The 19950-nt window shown below is 37.5% G+C and overlaps 1 protein-coding gene across 16 annotated transcripts in view; it reads left to right on the top strand.

Moving 5' to 3' along the window:
• PPP6R3 (protein phosphatase 6 regulatory subunit 3) overlaps window positions 1-19950 on the top strand; it is a 67865-nt gene that overhangs the window by 12817 nt on the left and 35098 nt on the right. For 6 of the 16 annotated variants that reach the window (XM_075754788.1, XM_075754787.1, XM_075754774.1 and 3 more), the window contains 9 exons: window positions 5002-5172; window positions 11645-11772; window positions 13973-14205; window positions 15626-15812; window positions 16710-16847; window positions 17346-17411; window positions 17670-17782; window positions 18474-18587; window positions 19239-19368. In XM_075754788.1, the coding sequence (XP_075610903.1) occupies window positions 11761-11772; window positions 13973-14205; window positions 15626-15812; window positions 16710-16847; window positions 17346-17411; window positions 17670-17782; window positions 18474-18587; window positions 19239-19368 (993 nt within the window). In that variant the 5' untranslated portion in view covers window positions 5002-5172; window positions 11645-11760. Of the gene's footprint in view, window positions 1-5001; window positions 5173-5840; window positions 5986-11644; window positions 11773-13972; window positions 14206-15625; window positions 15813-16709; window positions 16848-17345; window positions 17412-17669; window positions 17783-18473; window positions 18588-19238; window positions 19369-19950 lie in introns of all 16 variants that reach the window. The other 10 variants (XM_075754784.1, XM_075754789.1, XM_075754783.1 and 7 more) reach the window with 7 other exon arrangements.

The raw sequence follows: 19950 nt of genomic DNA, 5'->3' as shown, positions 1-19950 counted from the left end.
TGCCATGTCAAGTAGTGATTTGGATTCAAAAGCTGTGTGGCCAGTTAGTATGCTGTTGTACTCGGATTAATTAAGGGAAATGAGAGGCAGGGCTGTGTAGCTTTGATACAGCAAAGTGTCTGATGCAGCTGTATTGCCTTCTAGTAGCACTGCTTTTGGTATTACCTTAGGGAACTCTTTATCATACTATTGCTAAATACTGGCAAGCATGTTCAAACAGTAGTCTTATCTCTAGTCTGCTCTTTCAGCAGTGTTCCATCTGGTTGGCATGGAGAGGGGCAAATTGAGTGAAATGCTGAAAATTAAAGCTGTCATTCAAGTTATGCACAGTGCAGCCATGGTAACTGTATGGCTGTGATCTGATGCTAGTGTCTTACACTCAAAAAAAATAACCAAACCCATGCACTTTTTCAGAGTACTAACTGGAATAGAATAGAATAAATACTTAAGAAAAAGAAACCTCTGCTAAAATTAATACACCTAACCTTAAGGGTGTCTCCTTAAGTTACAATAGTTTTTCCTTAAATGTTCAAGCAAAAAAGAAACAGTGTACTGCTGAAGCAGTCATTCAGCATTACTGATTTTTACATTTCCAGAGTAGTAGTACAGGAATTCGGGACTCATTTACACTTGCACATTATCAGGTGGTTGAGACAATAGTTGAACTGGTACTGAATTGTCCAAGTTCAGTCTTTCATGTCTTGTTCTTATTTTCATCAGATTCAGGAGAACTTTTACTCTGCAATGCTGCAGCAGGCCTAAGGTGATATAATTTGGGACAAAGATGGAAGAGACAAATCCTAGTTACCCTGTCCCGAATGGTGTGTTACTTCTTCTTTGGCCGTGCTGGCCCTGGTGATTGACAGACCCTTTGAGCTGTTTCAGCATGTGGACTTGTCAGAAAAACTTCCCTTCTTCCTCCACCAACTGCGTTTGTCACCTCTTAAATATGTTTTTTCACTTGGAGATGACTTGGCAGAAGTTTGACCAGTGTCTGGGAGCCAGCAGAGGGAGACGGCACAGCAAGGTATAGTGTGGAGCTTCGTTGCATAGCCAACTTAGCCTCTTACAGCACTCCTGTCAGAGACTGGATGGAATTTCAATCCTGTTCCTCGTTCTGAGTGTGGATGGTGACATTTCAACATACAAATATGCCCTCTAAGCAAGATCTTCAGAGCTGATACCCAAAACATTCAAAGGTTAAGTTCTAACATAAGTGAGCCACTTCTTACAGAGTTTAAAAATTGCCTTGATTATCGTGCAGATTTTTTTTAATAAACTTCACTAGTTCACAAATTAGAATTCTGGACTAGATCAGATACAGTGATTTCTTTCCCCTTCAGCTGTCTCCACCCTACCAATTTCATGGTGGTAGACAACATTTTAAGGCCGAGTTTCGTTTCTTTGAAGACCATCTGTTCAAGGGGTTGTTTAAATAAAAGTTTTTGGGAAGAGATGTTCCTCATTAAGTTCTGTAGTAAGCCTGAAGACATCAGTGTTCTGAGGAGGACACATTATTTTTATTTTTCCCACCAGACGTTTGGAGAGGTGTGGTGAAGAACAATGGTGAATCTTAAATGATGATTTCACAGTGTTCTGCCTTGAGCATTAACATTAAACAGTTTTGTATTGCTAGACTGTAACTTCACCAGGGAATCTTTCTGGGCCAATAAGCCAGTGGAAAAAATCGACTATTTTTTACTGAAGCACAGTGTCATATAAAAACACTTGCACTTGTTCTTAGTACAATATGACCCAAAGAGGGAAAAGAACTAAACCATGCAGTGTCCTATGCTTCCCATTATTAATTGCAGTCCAGACACTTTTATTGTTCCTGAAGAGACACTTGTGCTCTGCTAGTGGTTTTGTCAAACTGATCACCCCCGTGATGGGCATGTGGGGGGCTACGAAATGAAACTAGAATTTTTTCACTGAGGTTTTTTACACCGCAAAAAACTAATCTTATGTGGCACTTTTATAGTAGGTTATATAAGTTACTGTTTTGAATGCATGGAATGAATAAGAGCAGCACTATTCAGTAGCTTGCAGTTCTTACACTTTTTTACCAGGATGCACAAATGTTGCATTGGTTTCTGTGAGCAAAGAAACCTGTTTAGAATAGGGATGTGTGGGAATGGTTTTAGAAGTAGACATGTCTAATCCATGCAGCATTAGTAAAATTTATTTAGTTCTGTTTATCGTAGCTGTTCACATAATGGTTAAGTTCTCTAAAAAAGTATAAATAAAGTTCATCAGGTAATACTTTAGAACTTTACTATGCTATTGTTCTTCACATAAAGATGGATGCTACCCTGGATAGTTGTGTCTTGGTTTATTTTTCAGGTATATCAGATAAACGTGAGCATGCATATGTTCTAGTGGTGATGAGTTTTCATGGTTTAAATGTAATATATATATGTAACAATACTTCCATTCTGCTTTTGCATGTTATCTTCAGGTTTAAATGTTTGATACTTTCTATCATGGCCCCACTTCTCCCTGACAGAAGTGCCATGTTAATGTGGCTGAACTATTGCTGGATGTGAGCCATACCTGGATATAGCAAAGCCATAAATAGACTTGAACCTCATCCAGTCAGTTGATTCTTTTTCTTATTATTTTAAGGAAAGATCTCCTGTGGGTTTTCCTTTTTTGCCTTTATCCATACTGCAGTCCATTCAATACCTAATCTGTGTTGCAGAGGGGAACAGTCTGAGCCAACAAATGATCTGTACCACTGAGTGGAAGTAATTCTTTAAACCAAACTGTCTACTCTTGTAGATTCAGAGGTGGACAGAAAAAGTCCTGATTGACCAGAGCAGGCTTCTGATGGAACACCCTTTCCAGAGTGTGCTAAAATACTTGCACTGCTAGTATCTTGTTAATTTGATTACGCTAGTGTTTTTATTTTCCCATATAATCCTACTGTGTTGAATTCAGAAGCTGACTGTTCTGGTGCTAAACAGTGGTATTCAGACACTAATGTTTTCTTTTCAAACAGAAGGAGGAATTGAGAAATATCAGAAAGACATCCTTGTAAGGGAAGTAATAATAGTGGTTTTCATTTGGATAGTTTTATTGGCAATTGAAATCTCTGTGAACAATATTGTAAGAATTTGTAAACTCTTCTGAAAGTGCATTAAGGTAAGCAGGCTTCTTATTTTGCTCCCACATGGCATGATTGAGGAAATGATGTTCTCTCCCTACTTGGAGCTCTACTTCTGAACGTAGGTGTGTATTTGAAATGCAGAAATGACAACCAAGGAAACTTTAGTTAAGCAGACTAAGTCCAGTAAACTTGTTTACTTTTTCTGCTCTAGTTAGTCACTTGATTCACAAGGGATTGTTAAATCTACTTGACATGTAGACCTGAAAGTCTAAGGATTAAAAACACATGTGACCTTTGAAAGTATTATGGTCAATGTAATACATTGACCTTCAGTTCATATGTATGCTGGTTACTGAAATAGCCTTAGAGAAAGTTGTGTTCAGTGTTGGTGTATGTTAAGGCTTGGAATCTTCGTGTTGTGAATAAAATGCAAATGTGGTGGCTTTTGGCTCCAGAACTGTTGGAGGTAACAAACAACATGGTATTTCAAGCTGCAAAACTTACTAGCCCTAACAAAGCTAAGAAAAAACCCAACTTATATTGAGTGATGGTTTAACTAGAGTGCAAGAATTTCTTTTAGTTCAGGAGGAATTTATTTGTGGTATATATCTTTAGGTTGACAGAGGCAATCTATTATGTCATCAAGAAACAGCTTTGAATACACAGCTTCTTATCTTTAACATGGAAGGTGTAAAGTTAAATCATTCTTTTCGGCAGAATTCTTGAAATGCTTTTGAGGTGCATGGTTTGTGTGGGTGTTTTTGGTGGTGTGTTTTTGTGGTTTGGGTTTTTTTTAGCTGAAGATATATTTGTGACAAACTGATAGTATTTGGCTGAAAAGCTCTGCTAGGTAGTCACTGACATGAATAATGAATGTGCTACTATATTGGCTACCCTTCTTAGTTGCCAGTACTTCTACTTCTTTTTCCATGAACAATATTACCCATGTTCCCAAAAGAAACAAAAGTCTTGTCTTACTTGAAACCTGCATTAAAATGCAAAATCAAAAAGCCCTCTGTAACTGCTGGAAAGAGAAGGTGAATTTTTGTATTAGAAATTAATCTTATGACTGCCAGAAACGGCTACAGCAGAAAGAAGCATTAATTGGGAGGATGCTTTTTCTTGATTATTTGGTGTTGACCAAAGCACGGACAGGTAAGTCTCCCTCTGAAGCCAGTTATGGATATCTAATTAAGCTCTTTAATGTTACTTTGCTTTGCATTGAAATAACTAAACTGTCAAAAGCGGGGGTTGTCTTAATGATAAATTTTAGGTGACCAAATACTGTCTTAAGACAGCTGTTTATTTTGTATGTGGACTGTATTGGTTTTTACTATAAATTAAAATTGGCTGAATTGTTTATACAGACTTATGCTAAAATAACTGACGTTCTTATTGCTTGTACATTTATTTGTGTGCAAGTTTGTGGATAAATCAGATGTTAATATAACAAGAGAATAGTTATGAGGATAGAAATGTCTGCTAAAAAAGACTCTAGTGATGGGTATTTCAGATTTTTTAGATGTTACTTCATATGAAGTTGCTAATAGTTTATGGGGAAAAAAAATAGTCTGGATTCCTGTTAGATTCCATAGTCAAGTGCAGGTTATAAAGGCAGTTTCATTTTATCTCAATGAGGCAATGAAGTTTCTTTGTCTCCCAAAAGTAAGGGGGATCTTTAAAGCTGGTTTAAAAATAAACAAGTCTTTCAGATGACAAGATGCTTTTGAATTTATTCTCAGAGTATGCTGTGCTGAATTTACACTTCCCAGCAAGTTGTTTCCTTCAGTTCATGTCTTATTCCCTGCAAAGCAATGCTTAGTATTCATGCAGCTGTTGAATAGAACCTGTTAACAGTGTTAAATTATAAAATGTTTTTTTTGTCGTTGTAGGAAGAAATCTGCTTCATCTAATTCAATCCTAATTCAGTCCTGCTAATCTGCTAATACTGTAGATTGAAAGATTTTTTGCTGTTGCCAGGATACCCTGTAATGGGCAAGGAGCCTGAGAGAATACAAAGCATTCTGTTTTTTTAACTTTAAAAAAACTTTTGTGTTTAACAGGTAAGAAACTATTAAACTTCACCTACAGCAGTAGATATAGCTTCTGCATCTGTAAAGTCTTACCTTAAAATTTAAGCAGTTCTTGAATGCTTTAGGTTTTCATGTCCGTGATGTCCACTAAAGGCTTATTTACCCGATTTCTGTAGGTTCCCATCTACTACCTTGTAAGCTGCTCCTCCTTCTGTAGTTCAGGCTTTGTGGCCATTCCTTCCCTTTCCTTGCAGCTTTTTTCTGACTGCTTTCTAGCTGGACATTTCTAATTTTGTGTTTTAACCTACCCTGCTGTTGCACTTCCTTCTCTGCCATGCTTTGGTCTTACAGTAAGAAACAAGGGTCATCTAGGCCCACTGTTGTGGTTATTCTATTTGTTTTACAGGGAACATGTTTTAAAGTGTTTTGATTTTGTGCCAGGAGGTGTATCTGCTGTCCAGCCTCCAATTCTTTGGAAGAATTTCAAAGCAAATGTGTTAATGAAATGACATATATTAGGTATGAATGATGTTTAGCTCTATAGGTTATTATATTGAAGAATGGTAATACTGTCTTTGCAACTGAATTTTTAGCACTGCACTGTATGCTTTGGTGTAAAATTGTCTTCTGGTTAGCTATGCATTGTTTCCCTTGCTTTTTATAATATTATGGGACCATCTGCTTTTCTCAATACATAGATATCTTCATTTCCATTTTGAAGATAATTGGAAGAATTCAAAATATGAAGAATCTCAACTGAATTCTGAGACTGATGAATGTTTTAAATGTGTAAATGGTTGTTGAAGTGGAGTTACTAGAAAATGATTCATCTTTTCTATTTGGGTAGGGGAGATCAATGTCTAATTTGTAGTTATTGCAGGTAACTAAGATCTGTATTTATTAACACTTACTAACCTGCGGTTTGAGATAGTGTAGGAATTGATGAGGATACACTTGTTGCTATAAAATTGCTCTTGTAACTTCATGGCAAACTAGATTTCAGCTGATTTTTGTACTTTTGCTGGACAGTTATGACCTTGAATTTTGAGGGTTTGATGTCTTTGAGTAAACATTAACAAGTTTGGACTTATGTACTTCAGCATGTGAAAGTATTGGGGGCATTCAGTCATAATAGGTGTATGTGTGTCTATGCACATGATGGATATATATTATCTGTATAGTATGTAAAAATACATATTTATAGTTCTGATTTAGATAGAAGTGCAGCTAGTGTGCGTAAATAAGGGAGGCTAGTATGATAAATAAGGGTGAAAGTGATTTCACTTCTATCTTGAGTCTTAACTGTGCTGCAGCCATAGCATGCTCCTTCTTCCCTTGTCTGATAGGGGAGTGAAAGTCCCTACTTAAAGACAGTTTGCCTCCTGAGGAGGAGGTGGTGGCAGCTTTTAGAGGGTGTTATGAAAATTACTGTCTTCATACAGTTTTCTGATGTCTTTCTCTCCCAGCCAAGAAAGGACTATCACATGATATCTTTTGCTTGCTTTTCACTCAAGAGTATGTAGTTACCCTTTGAAAGTATAGTAGTTAGCTGCAGAGCGTATGTACTGTAAATGAGTATAATGGCTGGAAGGAATTGTATCTGTAGTACAAGCTTATATTGTACAGTAGTCAATGAACACACTGAAGTGTTTCTCTTCTATTCTGAAACATCATTTGGTTAAGTAGGAATTCTTGATGGTATTTGGAAGATGGTGCAGTGTGTTGTTTTTGGTATGTAAGTGAAACTTTACCTGCAAACGTTGAAATGTTGCTAGCTTACGTACAAGGAATGCTCCCACTCAATTCCTGAATCTTACAACTTGATGGTAAGGTCTTACTAAGATGATTATAGAACCATAGATTGGTTTGGGTTGGAAGGGACCTTTAGAGGTCATCTTGTCCATCCTCCCTGCAATGAAGAGGGACATGTTCAGCTAGAACAGGTTGCTCAGAGCCCTGTCCAACCTGCCCTTGAATGTTTCTAGGGATGGGGCGTCTACCCCATCTCTGGGCAACCTGTTCCAGTGTTTCGCCACCCTCACAGTAAAGAATTTGTTCCTTATATATAATCTGAATCTGCTCTCTTTTTGTTTAAAACCATTACCCCTTGTCCTATTGCTGCAGGCCCTACTAGTCAGTCCCCATCTCTCTTATAAGCCCCTTTAAGTATTGAAAGGCTGCAGTGAGGTCTCCCTGGAGACTTCTTTTCTCCAGGCTGTGAACAACTCTGACTCTGTCAGCCTGTCCTCATAGGAGAGGTGGTCCAGCCCTCTGATCATTTTCGTGGCCCTCCTCTGGACCTGCTCCAACAGGTCCATGTCTTTCTTGTACTGGGAGCCTCAGAGCTGAACACAGTACCTCAGGTGGGGTCTCACCAGAGTGGAGTAGAGTGGGAGAATCACCTCCCTCAACCTGCTGGTCCATGCATCTTTTGATGCAGCCCAGGATACGATTGGCTTTCTGGGCTGTGAGCGCGCATTGTCAGCTCATGTCCAGCTTTTCATCCACGGGTACCCCCAAGTCGTCATTTGCAGTGCTTCTCTCAATCCCTTCATCCCTCAGCCTGTATTGATACTGGGGGTTGCCCTGATCCGGGTGTGGGACCTTGCACTTGGTCTTGTTGAACCTCGTGAGGTTCACATGGGCCTATTTCTTGAGTTTGTCCAGGTTCCTCTGAATGACATCCCATCCGTCACATATGTCAGCTGCACCACTCAGCTTGGCATCATCTGCAAATTTGCTGAGGGTGTGCTCGATCCCACTGTATCATTGATGAAGATATTAAACAGTGTTGGTCCCGATACAGACCCCTGAGGAGCACCACTTGTCACTGATCTCCATCCAGACATTGAGCTGTTGACCTCTATTCTGGATGCGACCATCCAGCCAATTCCTTATCCACTGAACAGTCCATCCATCAAATCCATGTCTCAAATTAGAAAGAAGGATGTTGTGGGGGGACTGTGTCAAAGGCCTTACAGAAGTCTGGATAGATGACATTTGTAGCTCTTCCCTTGTTCACTGATGTGGTCACTCCATCACAGAAGGCCACTAGGTTTGTCGGGCAAGACTTGCCCTTGGTGAAGCCATGCTGGCTGTCTCAAGGCACACAGAGGACAGAGAGGTGATTTAATGCAGCTTCAAGTAGGATTTGTTCCGTGATCTTCCCAGACACAGAGGTGAGGCTGACAGGTGCCTCGTCCTGCAGGGGGGAAAGGGAGGCACAGCCAGCTTGCGATAAGGTCTCCCAGCACTCCATAAAAGAATTGTTGATAGATTTTTTGTTTCCTTTTCAGAATCATTTCTAGATTGCTATGTTCTTTTGGAAATGGGAGGACTAGGGCTGTGCACTGTATTTGAAATATGTGTGCAATATATATTGAATTGTTGAGGTAAGGTGTTTGATTTTTGTGTTCTATTTCATTCCTTTTAATTTCAAACCATCTATTGGCTCCCTCAACAAAGTTTCTTTGAAACTTCACTAGCTTATGATAATAAAAGTCTAATTGTTAGTATAAGTACTAGAGTATTTCTCAAAAATTACTTTCCACTGGGGCTCGCATTCATGGCCTGAACAGGTTGTTCAGACACTGAAGAGACTTCTACATCTTGCTTTGTGTTCATATGAGACTTTTATTTTATGTCAAATTGCTCCTACATTTTGTTTAAGAAACATAGAAACTGTACCATGAAAACTCTCCTGTATTACTGGGTTTTTATTTGTGATTACTGGATGCAATGTAGTTAAATCTAGGGACTTGGAACAGTAACTTATATCTTTCTAGCTAATAACACAACGAACCTCACTGCTTTAATTGAAATGAAATATATTTTCAAATAGGTTATTGGGTAAGTACGATCTCTATTGTATTATTTGAAGTATTTAGAAATAAAACTAAGGAATAGTTAAGAGCAGAGGTTTTATCCTACTTAAAAACCATACTATTTTAATGGGATAGAAGATAAAGAATTCTGTAATTTTTCCCCCAAACTCTCAATGCAGAAGCAGCAATGTAAGTGTGTTGCTGTATATGAGAGATTCTTTCTTGCATTCATTGTGTGGAAAAATTGGGGAATTCAGTTATGCCTAACTATATTGCTGTAAGTTGCATTATGGAAAAGAAAAGATCTGGTTTGGTCCAGATTTTCAAGTTGGAATGCAGGTGTCTTTTTAATATTACTTTGTTCAAATTGCACTGCATTCCAGAGTAATTGCATCAGTGTTTATTTTTTCCATTTAATAGGTCTTGGGATATTTAATGTTTTGAGGAATTGTGCCCCAGCCCGCAACGGACAGGCAGTTGTAGACAGCAGGTTTACAATGGGTGATGCTCTGGCTGAGTGAAATAGGCAGTTTAAAAAGTAGCCACTAGAGTGTCCTTTCTGTCAATTTGGGTGACAGAGTTGTTTAGCTCTAAAATTTTTTCAGACATGCAGTCATACTTCGCTGTTTTGAACAGATGGTCCATTTCCAGTGTCAAAATAAGCACTTTATAAATGCTGGTATGGTGTCTAATTCTCTTTTAATGATAAAAATATAAGAATTATCTTCATCATTACTTTGTCCTTCCCCAAACCTACCTACCTGTTTGGTTTTTAGAAGGCAATGGATTGTTTGCATTAGAAATGCTTTTATCACTAAGAAATGTAAAATCTTCTTGAAAGCCTGTGGTGGCACCAAGGACTCCTTTGTGGTTGCTCTCCTGCACCCAACAACTAAGTTGTCTTTTTTCTAGTTGCTACACAGGAGTTATAAAAACTTGTTTTGCTGAAGCAGGGTACATAATTTAGGATGTGTTTCAATCATGGAGAAGTTTGTTGGTGGAAAGGTAACTGATTCTGTTTTTTCATCTGTGTACTTAGACTTTCATGTATTAGAGTCTTCAGCTTGATGCTGATACACTTTTTTTTTTTAAAAAAAAAAAGTTTCTCTTGAAAAATGAAACTAGGTATTGCTGTAAAATCTGCGAACTTCCTACTGGAAGCTCTGATATATGCTTTTAACATCAATTTGTCTGGTAAAAAGCCTTCAGCTGGCTAGCTGAGGTCCTTTTTAGTTTTCACTCTGCACTGGTCTAGATACCCATGTCTACTTGTAGCTGTCAGTATTTAACCAGTAGGAATATGAGGAACCAAGTTGATTGCAAAGTATGTTTCTCATATTTGTTTTATCTAAGTATGATGCTTAAAAGTTTAACTTAAATGAGCAGCTTGCTTTAATAATTTTCTTATTTACTGAAGGGACTTCTGGATACTTTAACAATTCTGTTTGGTAGAAGGTTCAATACAGGAGACATTGTCCAAAATTAAACTATATGCTTGCCTGTCTAGAATTCATATCTTTGTTCTGTAGCTTGAAAACAGGTATGTCTGTATTCAGGAAAGGTTTGACAACTATGTCAATTGGAAGCTACAGAGAAACTTACTGATACAGTTGTTACCAACCTTTTTGGAGATGCCAGTTAAGCATTTGGCCGCTAGAAAGAACCACAGACTAGTTACTGTTAAACAAAATACACACCTATGGTTGTCTTCAGCTGTAGTAGGCAGAAGACTTCGTTTTTTTCTGATCTGAAAGGGTTGCTTTTAAGCTTCCCTTTTAGCAAGCAAGTCAAGTGAGAATTTCAGTTACCTATATCTCAGAGCAGTTGACAGGATTTCTTCATTTTGGTGAACTGCTTGCTTTCTTTCAGGCTTAATTCAGGTGTTTACTATATGGAATGTTATTTCAGCATTCATTCAGAGAAGAATCTGTTAACAATATTAACTAAGAAAACAAAACAATATTTTTCTGAATGCTAGGTGTTCCTTAGGATCTTGAATTGTTATAACTTGTATATCAGCAAGTTGATGTAAACTTTCAGAAGTACTGTTTACATGAATTAAAAGTCTGTTAGTCTTGCTTGCTGGGAACTTTCAGAGATTATGAAAAGCTAACTCAAGTCACAAAAGACAGCCAAACATCTGCAGCAGCTTTACCATCTTTAACACAGTTTTTCTTTCCACATCTTAGAGTTTTTAGTATTATCCTGGATTATTTTGCTGCTCGTAGTATCTAATCTTTAGCATGTCTCATATTTGGCAGTCTTCTGCATCTTGCATTGAATTCAAATGTCATTTTCCTGCTCATATTAGCAATGGAGTTGAACATTGGGAGTAACATAACCCAATTGACTTGTGAGTTTATTGCAAATTTGCAGATAGTAAAATTTTGGGAGGAGTACTCCTGATTTGTGGACATAAGGCCTAATTCTGGCTCTGTTGATGGGACTGAAATTTGAAAAAGCATGAAGATAACTCAAAATTTCAGAATTGGTAAGTTTTGGGAGGGAGGGTAGAACAATGGGAAAAATAACAATAACCTTTTGTTTTGAGAACTTCCATTCAGAACTATGGTAGGCTGATTCTAGATTATTGCCAGTGATAAATGGCTAAGAAAATTCAGGGTTCTGGACTTCCTCTTTGGCACATTTTATGTTGTTTATTTTTCCTTATTTCAAAGGACCTGGGCTCCTGTTGAAAAGTGATGGAATAATCTCTGGCCGGCACCTGACATGTTGAGGGAGCACCCCCTAAAAGAGCTTGCCTGGGAGACAGTTTGTGAAATAACGCAGTAACATGTTTGCAGTAGTATGCCTCTTTTTTTTGTTGTTGCTGTTTTCCGTTGTTGCATTTCTCTTGAATAAGTAACTGAGAAATACATTGAAGCTACTGAAATGAGCTTTAATCACTGCAGTGAGGGATTTACCTCTGGAATTAGCATTGATAGTGGTTACTTGCAAAGATGCTACTTTCACTAATTGGGGTAAGGGGAGGTATTTGATCTACTTTCTAGACCCTTAAAAAATATCCTGTGACTTTAATAATTCCCTAATTTCATTTGCTTACAGTAAGTCTGTGTAGCATGAATACCCACAAGCTAGTGTTTTTAATAACTTTTTATAGTTTGATTTAAGCTAATTTGTGAGATCAGGTGTTTTGAACCCCGCTTCTAAGTTTACTAATACTTTTACTAGAAAAGTTTTTTTCTGTTTTTTAACTACTTAATCTTTGCATGGGATCTCAGATGACTGTAAGTACCGATACAGCAATTGAAATTATCTATACCTTTTCCTGATTAATTTTTGTCTCCCATATCTTTAAACAAAAAGCCATATAATCTGATAGGCATACATAACTGCCCCTAACTTCTGACAAAAGGCTAAGCTAAGTAAGGTGGTATTCCATGATCAGTGTGAAATGGTTACAGCAACCATAAAAACCCTAAAAGCAATTAAAACTTCTCCATAGTGAGTATACTAGACATTTCAATTTTTAGGCCAAATACTGGAAGTCTTGCTAATGAAGACTCATAAGGATTTTGCGGATCCTTGGACTTGTATCTGTGTTCTAAACTGCTCAAGTACTAAATTTGACACTTCACTGTTCCAAGTAGCCATAGTGTGCATGCTGAATCCATTTTAACTTAGAAATAAATGCTTAAAGCTGTCTACCTCTTAGTTCGCATGAGAATTAGATATTTCTATTTTAGTTTTCATAGATTTTTGTGTGTTACAAAAGCATAGTTTGCTTGTCTTTAAGCTTGCTACTGCATACAACATGCAGCTTACAGAAGTGTTGTTGCTAAAATAGTATTGTTCACCTACGTTCTTTGCAGTAACTACATGTCCTTGCAGCTGATGATGTTGCTAATGCACAGCAGTAATTAACATAGTGAATTAATCCTTCACACTTGGAAGGCGGTTACTAAAGGAGCAAAAGGAGTGTTTCTTTCCTTATTTGAATGAGTACTGTTCAAAACTGCTGCTTCCAATTGTAAGGAAAGAAAAGTTTCTCTTACTGTCGTGGAGTATCTAGTATCTCTTTCAATCCACTTAAATTCTGCATTCACATAAGACCAACTGACACTGTGTCAGAGGTTAAATGTCATGTAAAAACTCTTTTGAAGAGGGGGGAATGGAGTGAATGTTGTATCAAGCTTAGTGAGAGGTGAAGGCAGTTTATTGGATCTACTGTAGACTGAAATATTCTCTTCTGATAGCACAGCTATCTCAGTAGCAACTGCTTGCAAGGTGTCTTAGACCAACAGAATTAACATGCAGGTGCCAAAGCATTTTATGGAATTTATGGAATTCCTATTTTAACAGGAAAAGTTAAGTTGCTCATCCTTATACATTTCTGTTATGGCCTTTTACAATGTTTCAGTGGTTGGAGCCACTGCCCTTCATGTGTTTGCGTAAGATATTTTATTGTGCCTTGTTCTTCCTCCTGTGTCAAGTTTGTGGAAGGAGGTACAGTGAGAGGGTAGGTCCAGCACTTTGTGTGCTGCCTGCAAGTTAAAATTATTATAATTCTTCCACCTTTATAGGTGTTTTCTTCAATGGTAGGGGTAGTACTGTAGTGCATTTTCACAGTGCCTATTTTATCTTCTCCCAGCTCTATTAATTGCTGAGCAAGTTGTTCTGAATCTGAGACTTGGTGCGAAGAAAGGTTGGGAAGAGCAAATTCAATAAATTGACAACCAGAGTTGTTATTTTCTCTTGAATACAGCTTAGCATGTTCCTTTCATGTAAGTAAAACCCTGGAGCTGCCTAACTTTATGGAAGTTAGAATATTGCCTATTGCTAAAGGTACAAAAATTACTATGGAGTATTCACTTACCTTTAATCAAGCCTAATTTTGTAGCTTTTGATTGTCAGCATCTACTGTTGTCTGTGCATGTAGGTACCTTTGGGCTTAGAAGCTGTGAAATACTATATGAAGTGTTACTACAAGTACTGCTTAAATAGATTTGTAAACTTAATGTTTTGTGTATATTCTTCTTATCCAGACCAGCATGTTTTGGAAATTTGATCTCCATTCGTCATCCCACATAGATACACTTCTAGAGAGAGAAGATGTGACGCTGAAGGAATTGATGGATGAAGAGGATGTTCTGCAAGAGTGCAAGGCTCAGAATCGCAAACTTATAGAGTTTCTGCTGAAGTCAGAATGTTTGGAAGACTTAGTTTCATTTATTATTGAAGAGCCACCTCAAGACATGGATGAAAAAATTCGATATAAGTAGGAAAACTTTTGGGGATGGGGGAGACTTGGGAAGGTGGAAAGAGGAGTAACTTCAACTAGTTTCATAGTGTGTTTTGAATGCCTATGTGCTAGTGTGCAGTACAACACTGGTATCTTTAGAGTAAGTTTTTTTCCAAGGGACTTATTAGAATGCTTTTTAAATGTTCTACAATTTGCATATTTTTCAAATGGAAGCCTCTTATCCACATATGCTTCCAAACCCAATTGCTGTCCAAAGGACGCTTACAAAAAAAAATAATAAAAAATCAGAACTCACGTGAAGAATCTTGTAGTTGTGATTATTAAGAAAATAGTTGGATGAAAAACCCTGTTTGGGAGTATAGTTAAATGCTTAGCTTTATGGATGATTGGTAAGCTGTTTGGACAGTGCTTATTAGGTCTGTAGCACTCATTGGAAGAATGTACTTAAGGTCTAATTGCTGGTGTTTTCCTTTGCAGAGCTAAACTGTAAGAGTTTGGGTATAGTCATGACTTCAGCTAGTTTGCTGAGAAGTTCAAACTCAAAAGTCAACCTAGCAGTTTGTATAAAGCACTTCTACCATTTTAGGCCTCTCTCAGAATTGTCTATGCAGAAAGCTGCTTTTCTCTTTATGTAAAAGATAAGCTACACTTTTAGTTACAGCACTTCACCATTTCTGGTAAACCAAGCCTCAGGTGTTTCTAGTAGAGTTTGAAACTGAAGCATCTTTCACTTAGAAACCTTAAGTGCTGATGCTGTCAAAATTATCTTTAGTGTGAGTGGGTGATACTACCATCAAATGCAGGAAATTACTGGTCTTGATGGCCTCTTAGTTTAATTACTCAGTGTTCTGAACTGTATTTTTGACTCTGTCATGAAGCAATACTAGCTAGTTTTGCAGGCTATGTCAGACTTTGACTAGTTTACTGAGTTTCTACATAATTGCAATATGTAAAAATCCTGAAGCTATTTATTTTGACCTTTTCAATATAATGCCTGTTATATTAGAAAGGGGTAAACACATTGCTCCCTCCCCAGTATCAGTCCAGTACTATCAGTCTGCTTAACTTCTTGGTAACTGACTTTTTTCCCTTCAAAAAAGTGGATTCTGAAATGAGAGATCGGTGGTTGAACAAGATGATTTTAACAATAGATCTTAAAGTAAAAGCTTGTCCTTTCCTTTTCCCAGTTCCCTAGTGTTGTCCTATTGCTACTGAAGAACAAAGTAGTCCATTTCTTAAATGAAAGACCGGAGCTTGTAGGCTGAATGTGTGGTTATGTTACTTTTCAGTAATTTGCTGCTTTAGTACAGACCAACCCTGCTTGAAAACTTGGTCAGAAACCTTACCAGGTTCTGAGTTCAGAGCTGGAAGTATGACAGCTTTGGCGTATGAGTGGTGAATAATGTGTTTGTTTCTTTTCCTTTCCCCCCCCCAGATATCCAAACATATCATGTGAGCTGCTTACATCAGATGTCTCACAGATCAATGATAGGCTGGGAGAAGAAGAATCCTTACTTATGAAACTGTACAGTTTCCTATTAAATGAATCTCCTTTAAACCCTTTACTGGCCAGTTTCTTCAGCAAGGTGCTAAGTATTCTTATAAGCAGAAAACCAGAACAGGTAAATATATATACAAGCTCTCCAATTTAACAAGTCCTCTAATAAAGTTGTAGTACTCAGCAGTGCTGCTTTAAGACTATACACTTGAGGGATAACAATGGAGTCAGAGAGCATTCAACTTCCATACTAGCTGAAGACATGTTTGGTTGTTTCTTCTGGTATGCACGTGATTAAAAAAATGTCTGGATGAGTAAGATGTGTTTGATTCAGATTTGCCTGAGCTATTTGTGCAATCATTGTGTGAGTGTTTACCTTTTGGCTTAGCTCAGTATTTTATATGGTGATACTTGCATTAATAGCTGTTAGAGGTGAAGGTAGGTGAATTGAATCAGTGGGAGTGGGTCCATTCTGGTGTGCAAAATTGTTATAGAGCAAGGTGAGATGCATTTGGAGTTCTTGTTCAGAAATGTTGTTGCAGTCTGTGTTCATGTGGGCCAATAGTGTAAACAGCTGCAATGACTGCCTCTTGTACCTGAGCAAATTTAAGTTTGTTACTCTGTTCTGTATCTTTAATATAGCAAGCTCTGTATTTATTCATATTATGTTAAGGTTTTGCTGTGTTGAGCTTTGCTCACTAAGCAGGGGTCAGAGTGATTCATACCATAAAGGAAAGGTGACTGTACATTGGATTACAAGTAGTTTATGGTCAGCAAGTTGGGCTTGAGTTGAGGTCCAACACATTGCATATCGTATGGATCTGTCCTGTGCCACTTTTGATACTCTAATAGTGTGTATTATTTTGTCTTGCCTTGTACTGCAAGCTTTAAGTGGCAAAAGCGTTTTTAAGTTCTCATTTATTTTCTCCATTTGGTAGGAGAGAAGCTAAAACTGGTTGGTGTAATTTACCATGTAAAACACAGATAAGCAAATGTAAGCGTACTTCTTTTTAATTTCTAGATTGTTGATTTTTTAAAGAGGAAGCATGATTTTGTAGACCTCATTATTAAGCACATAGGGACCTCTGCTATCATGGACTTGTTGCTCCGGCTGTTGACTTGCATAGAACCTCCACAGCCCCGACAAGAAGTGTTAAACGTAAGTAAAATGTCTCAAAGGATTTTTGTCTGTGAACGTGTGAACTGTAAGAGGGCTTATCTTCTGCTAGTTTTACTAAGTTTATTTCTTAAATGTGCTGAAATCAGATGTGTGGGTTTTTCGCTTGGACCTGCCAATACTTCTCAGTGGAGCCACAGCACTTGTGAGTGACTGGTCTCTTCCCCTGGTCTTTATGTATCTAACTTAGAAATGCCAGATGCAGTTTTAAAAATGGACCTTACTGAAAACTCTTTTTTCTTTTGGCATCCAGAATGTTTGTTTAAAAATTATACCTAAAGGCTTTCTTTTTTTTTTACAGTTGCTCAGAAACACTTAATTTTACTTTTTTCCTTTTTTTCTGAAGTATAGTTAGTCCTTGTTTAGAAATACAGTAGGACTCATGGCAATTGTCAAATGATTTCTTTTAATTTCATTAATTTTAATTCATTTTATGCATTCACTTGGATAACATTCTTACACCCACAAATACTTTTACAGTGGCTAAATGAAGAGAAAATTATCCAGCGGCTTGTGGAAATTGTACATCCGTCTCAAGACGAAGATGTAAGTATTGGTCTGACACTCTTCTGAGTCTGTTCAGCAAGTTACTGTACTGCATAGTGTTAAACTTTTAGTTTTACTGTTCTCTGCTTGCTTTTTTTTCAGTAAGCTGATTTCAGTATTTAAGTGTGGTTAATTGAGGGAGAGTGTATGGTTTCTCTCCCTTCTTCTCCCCCTTGAAATTTTCACCTTTTTTAATTGAAGAATTACAGTCCAGCATGTTGTTATTCTTATAGTGAAAGCTATGTTTTTATGTTCCAGAGGCATTCAAATGCATCACAGTCACTCTGTGAAATTATTCGTTTAAGCAGAGACCAGATGTTACAAGTACAGAACAGTTCAGAACCAGATCCACTGCTTGCAAGTCTAGAGAAGTAAGTTTGCTGAATTTCTGATTTTATTTGCAGTTCATTAAAAGCCATAGTTTTTAACTTTTGACTTTGAAAACCTTTAGAAATGGCAAGCTCTGCTTTTCAGGTGAATTTTCTTGGCTACCTGTCATCTGTGTAATTTGAAATAACTCAGCAAGTAAGCAGAGCCCATCTGGAGGATGGCTTGGCAGGGGAGGGGAGAGGGTTGTCTCAATAAAATATTTCCTGAGCTGCCAAAGTTAGTGGGATCAGACATGTGGAGGTCAACTTGATACTGTGCAGAGTACACATTGGAGGCTTTGGCTTTGATCTGTTACTTGGTTAAGTTAATCTAAGCATGTGTTTCTGCCAGAGAAGATTATCCTGTATTCCCTTCTTCCTTTTGCTGGTTATAGGTTTAGGTTTGTGTGGCTGTTAGGGGAAGCTGATTGAGGGTTTTGATCTGACTGAAAATTCCCTTTTTGTAGTGTTGATTGTCAGATAAAAAACCTAGATCAATGAAAGAGACAGGAAAATATGACTGGGGCAGTGAGGATCAGAGTGATTGTTCTAGTGGTACCTGCTAGCTTGAAATAGCTACTGTTTTCTTTGTATTATCCCCTTATTAATTTTACTTGGGCAAATAGTAGCTACTTCTGTTAACAGCTGTGTCCTGAAGTAGTGCTATATCTGATGCTAATGCTTTTTGTTTCAGACAAGAAATCATAGAGCAGCTGTTATCTAATATCTTTCATAAAGAAAAAAATGAATCTGCAATAGTCAGTGCAATCCAAATACTATTGACCTTACTTGAGACAAGGCGACAGACGTAAGTGTTATTATTTCACTAAAATTATGCCTGTATAATTTAACTAATCTACTGTTCAGCAATAGCAAGTGTCTTCCATGAACCATTTTTGTGGTCTGTTGTAGCTGAAGAAGTAAAAGAGCAAACCAAGTGACTGCGGTTGGCATTACTACACTTTCACCAAATGACTGGTCTTCCTGCAGTTTTTTCTGGAAGCTAGTTTAAGTGCCACTTGACAGATCAGACTAGTTACATTTCATTGATTTGTTTCTGGATACAAGGAATAGAGTAAATAAGTAGTGCTGTGAATGCGTATTGACTTTTTAAAAAGTCATTTGGAATTTTATTGCAACTTCACTTTGAGAAACCGCTGAACAGATCTCTGGTACATCAACTTATGTTGTTCAGGATAGATGAGTTGAGCCGTAATATTTAATCTCAAAACCATATTGGAGATTTCAAGCACAATAAACCTAAAAATACTAGGCCTAGTGTTTGGAAAAATCTTGTTCAGCCATTACTTCACAATCTGTATTTGTAAAGTTAGGTTTTAACTTGCCTCTTCTTTCTTTTCACATGCCTTCGGAACTGTGACACTCTCAAAATCATAACTTAAAGATGTTTTACAACTAGTTTTGATATTAATTAGCAGATTTTGCTTGTGTGTTTTAGATTTGAAGGCCATATAGAGATCTGTCCTCCAGGCATGAGCAATTCAACGTATTCGGTCAACAAAAGTGTTTTAGAAGCCATAAAAGCACGACTTTCATCCTTCCATGAACTCTTACTTGAGCCTCCTAAAGTAAGTGAAGCCTTGTGTTACCAAATTAATTGAAACAAGACTGTCACTGTGTGACTGTGTTTTAGACAGGTTATGATAACAAACAAAACAGTCTTGACAACTTTGGGCAAGTGCCCAGGCTCTTTCCTAGGCTGTTGTGAACTTTGCTGTTCATTATTGTTGTTCCAGAGCCCATGTGTTTTTGCTAATTGATATGCTTTTCCAGGTTAAATTTTGTTTAATTGGCAGAATAGTCTTGAAGCAATTGCTTCTTTCTGAAAGCCATGAAAAGAGATTTGTTATATATTCTCAAGGTGGGTCCTGTTTTCTGCTTGAATATCCTATCTGGATAAGAAACATGGACTATATACTTCAGTTGTTTGTAACTTTGGCATGACCCACTTGAGGCCTGCACAATTCCTCTAGACTTGCGCAGGACCCAAGTAGACCAGTTCCACAGCATGCACCCTGCACTCTAGGCATGTTAAATTCTTTGGGCTTTTTAACTTATTTAACCAACTTATCTTTTGCATCAGCCTGACATAGATAAATACAAGATGTATAAATAGCGGTTTACCTATGATTCATTTATATATTTCCACT

This window comes from Balearica regulorum, chromosome 5, assembly GCF_011004875.1.
Source record: "Balearica regulorum gibbericeps isolate bBalReg1 chromosome 5, bBalReg1.pri, whole genome shotgun sequence".
NCBI lineage: Eukaryota > Metazoa > Chordata > Aves > Gruiformes > Gruidae > Balearica > Balearica regulorum.
Note: the sequence above shows the minus strand (reverse complement) of the source record. Positions and strands in the feature narration are given on the sequence as shown.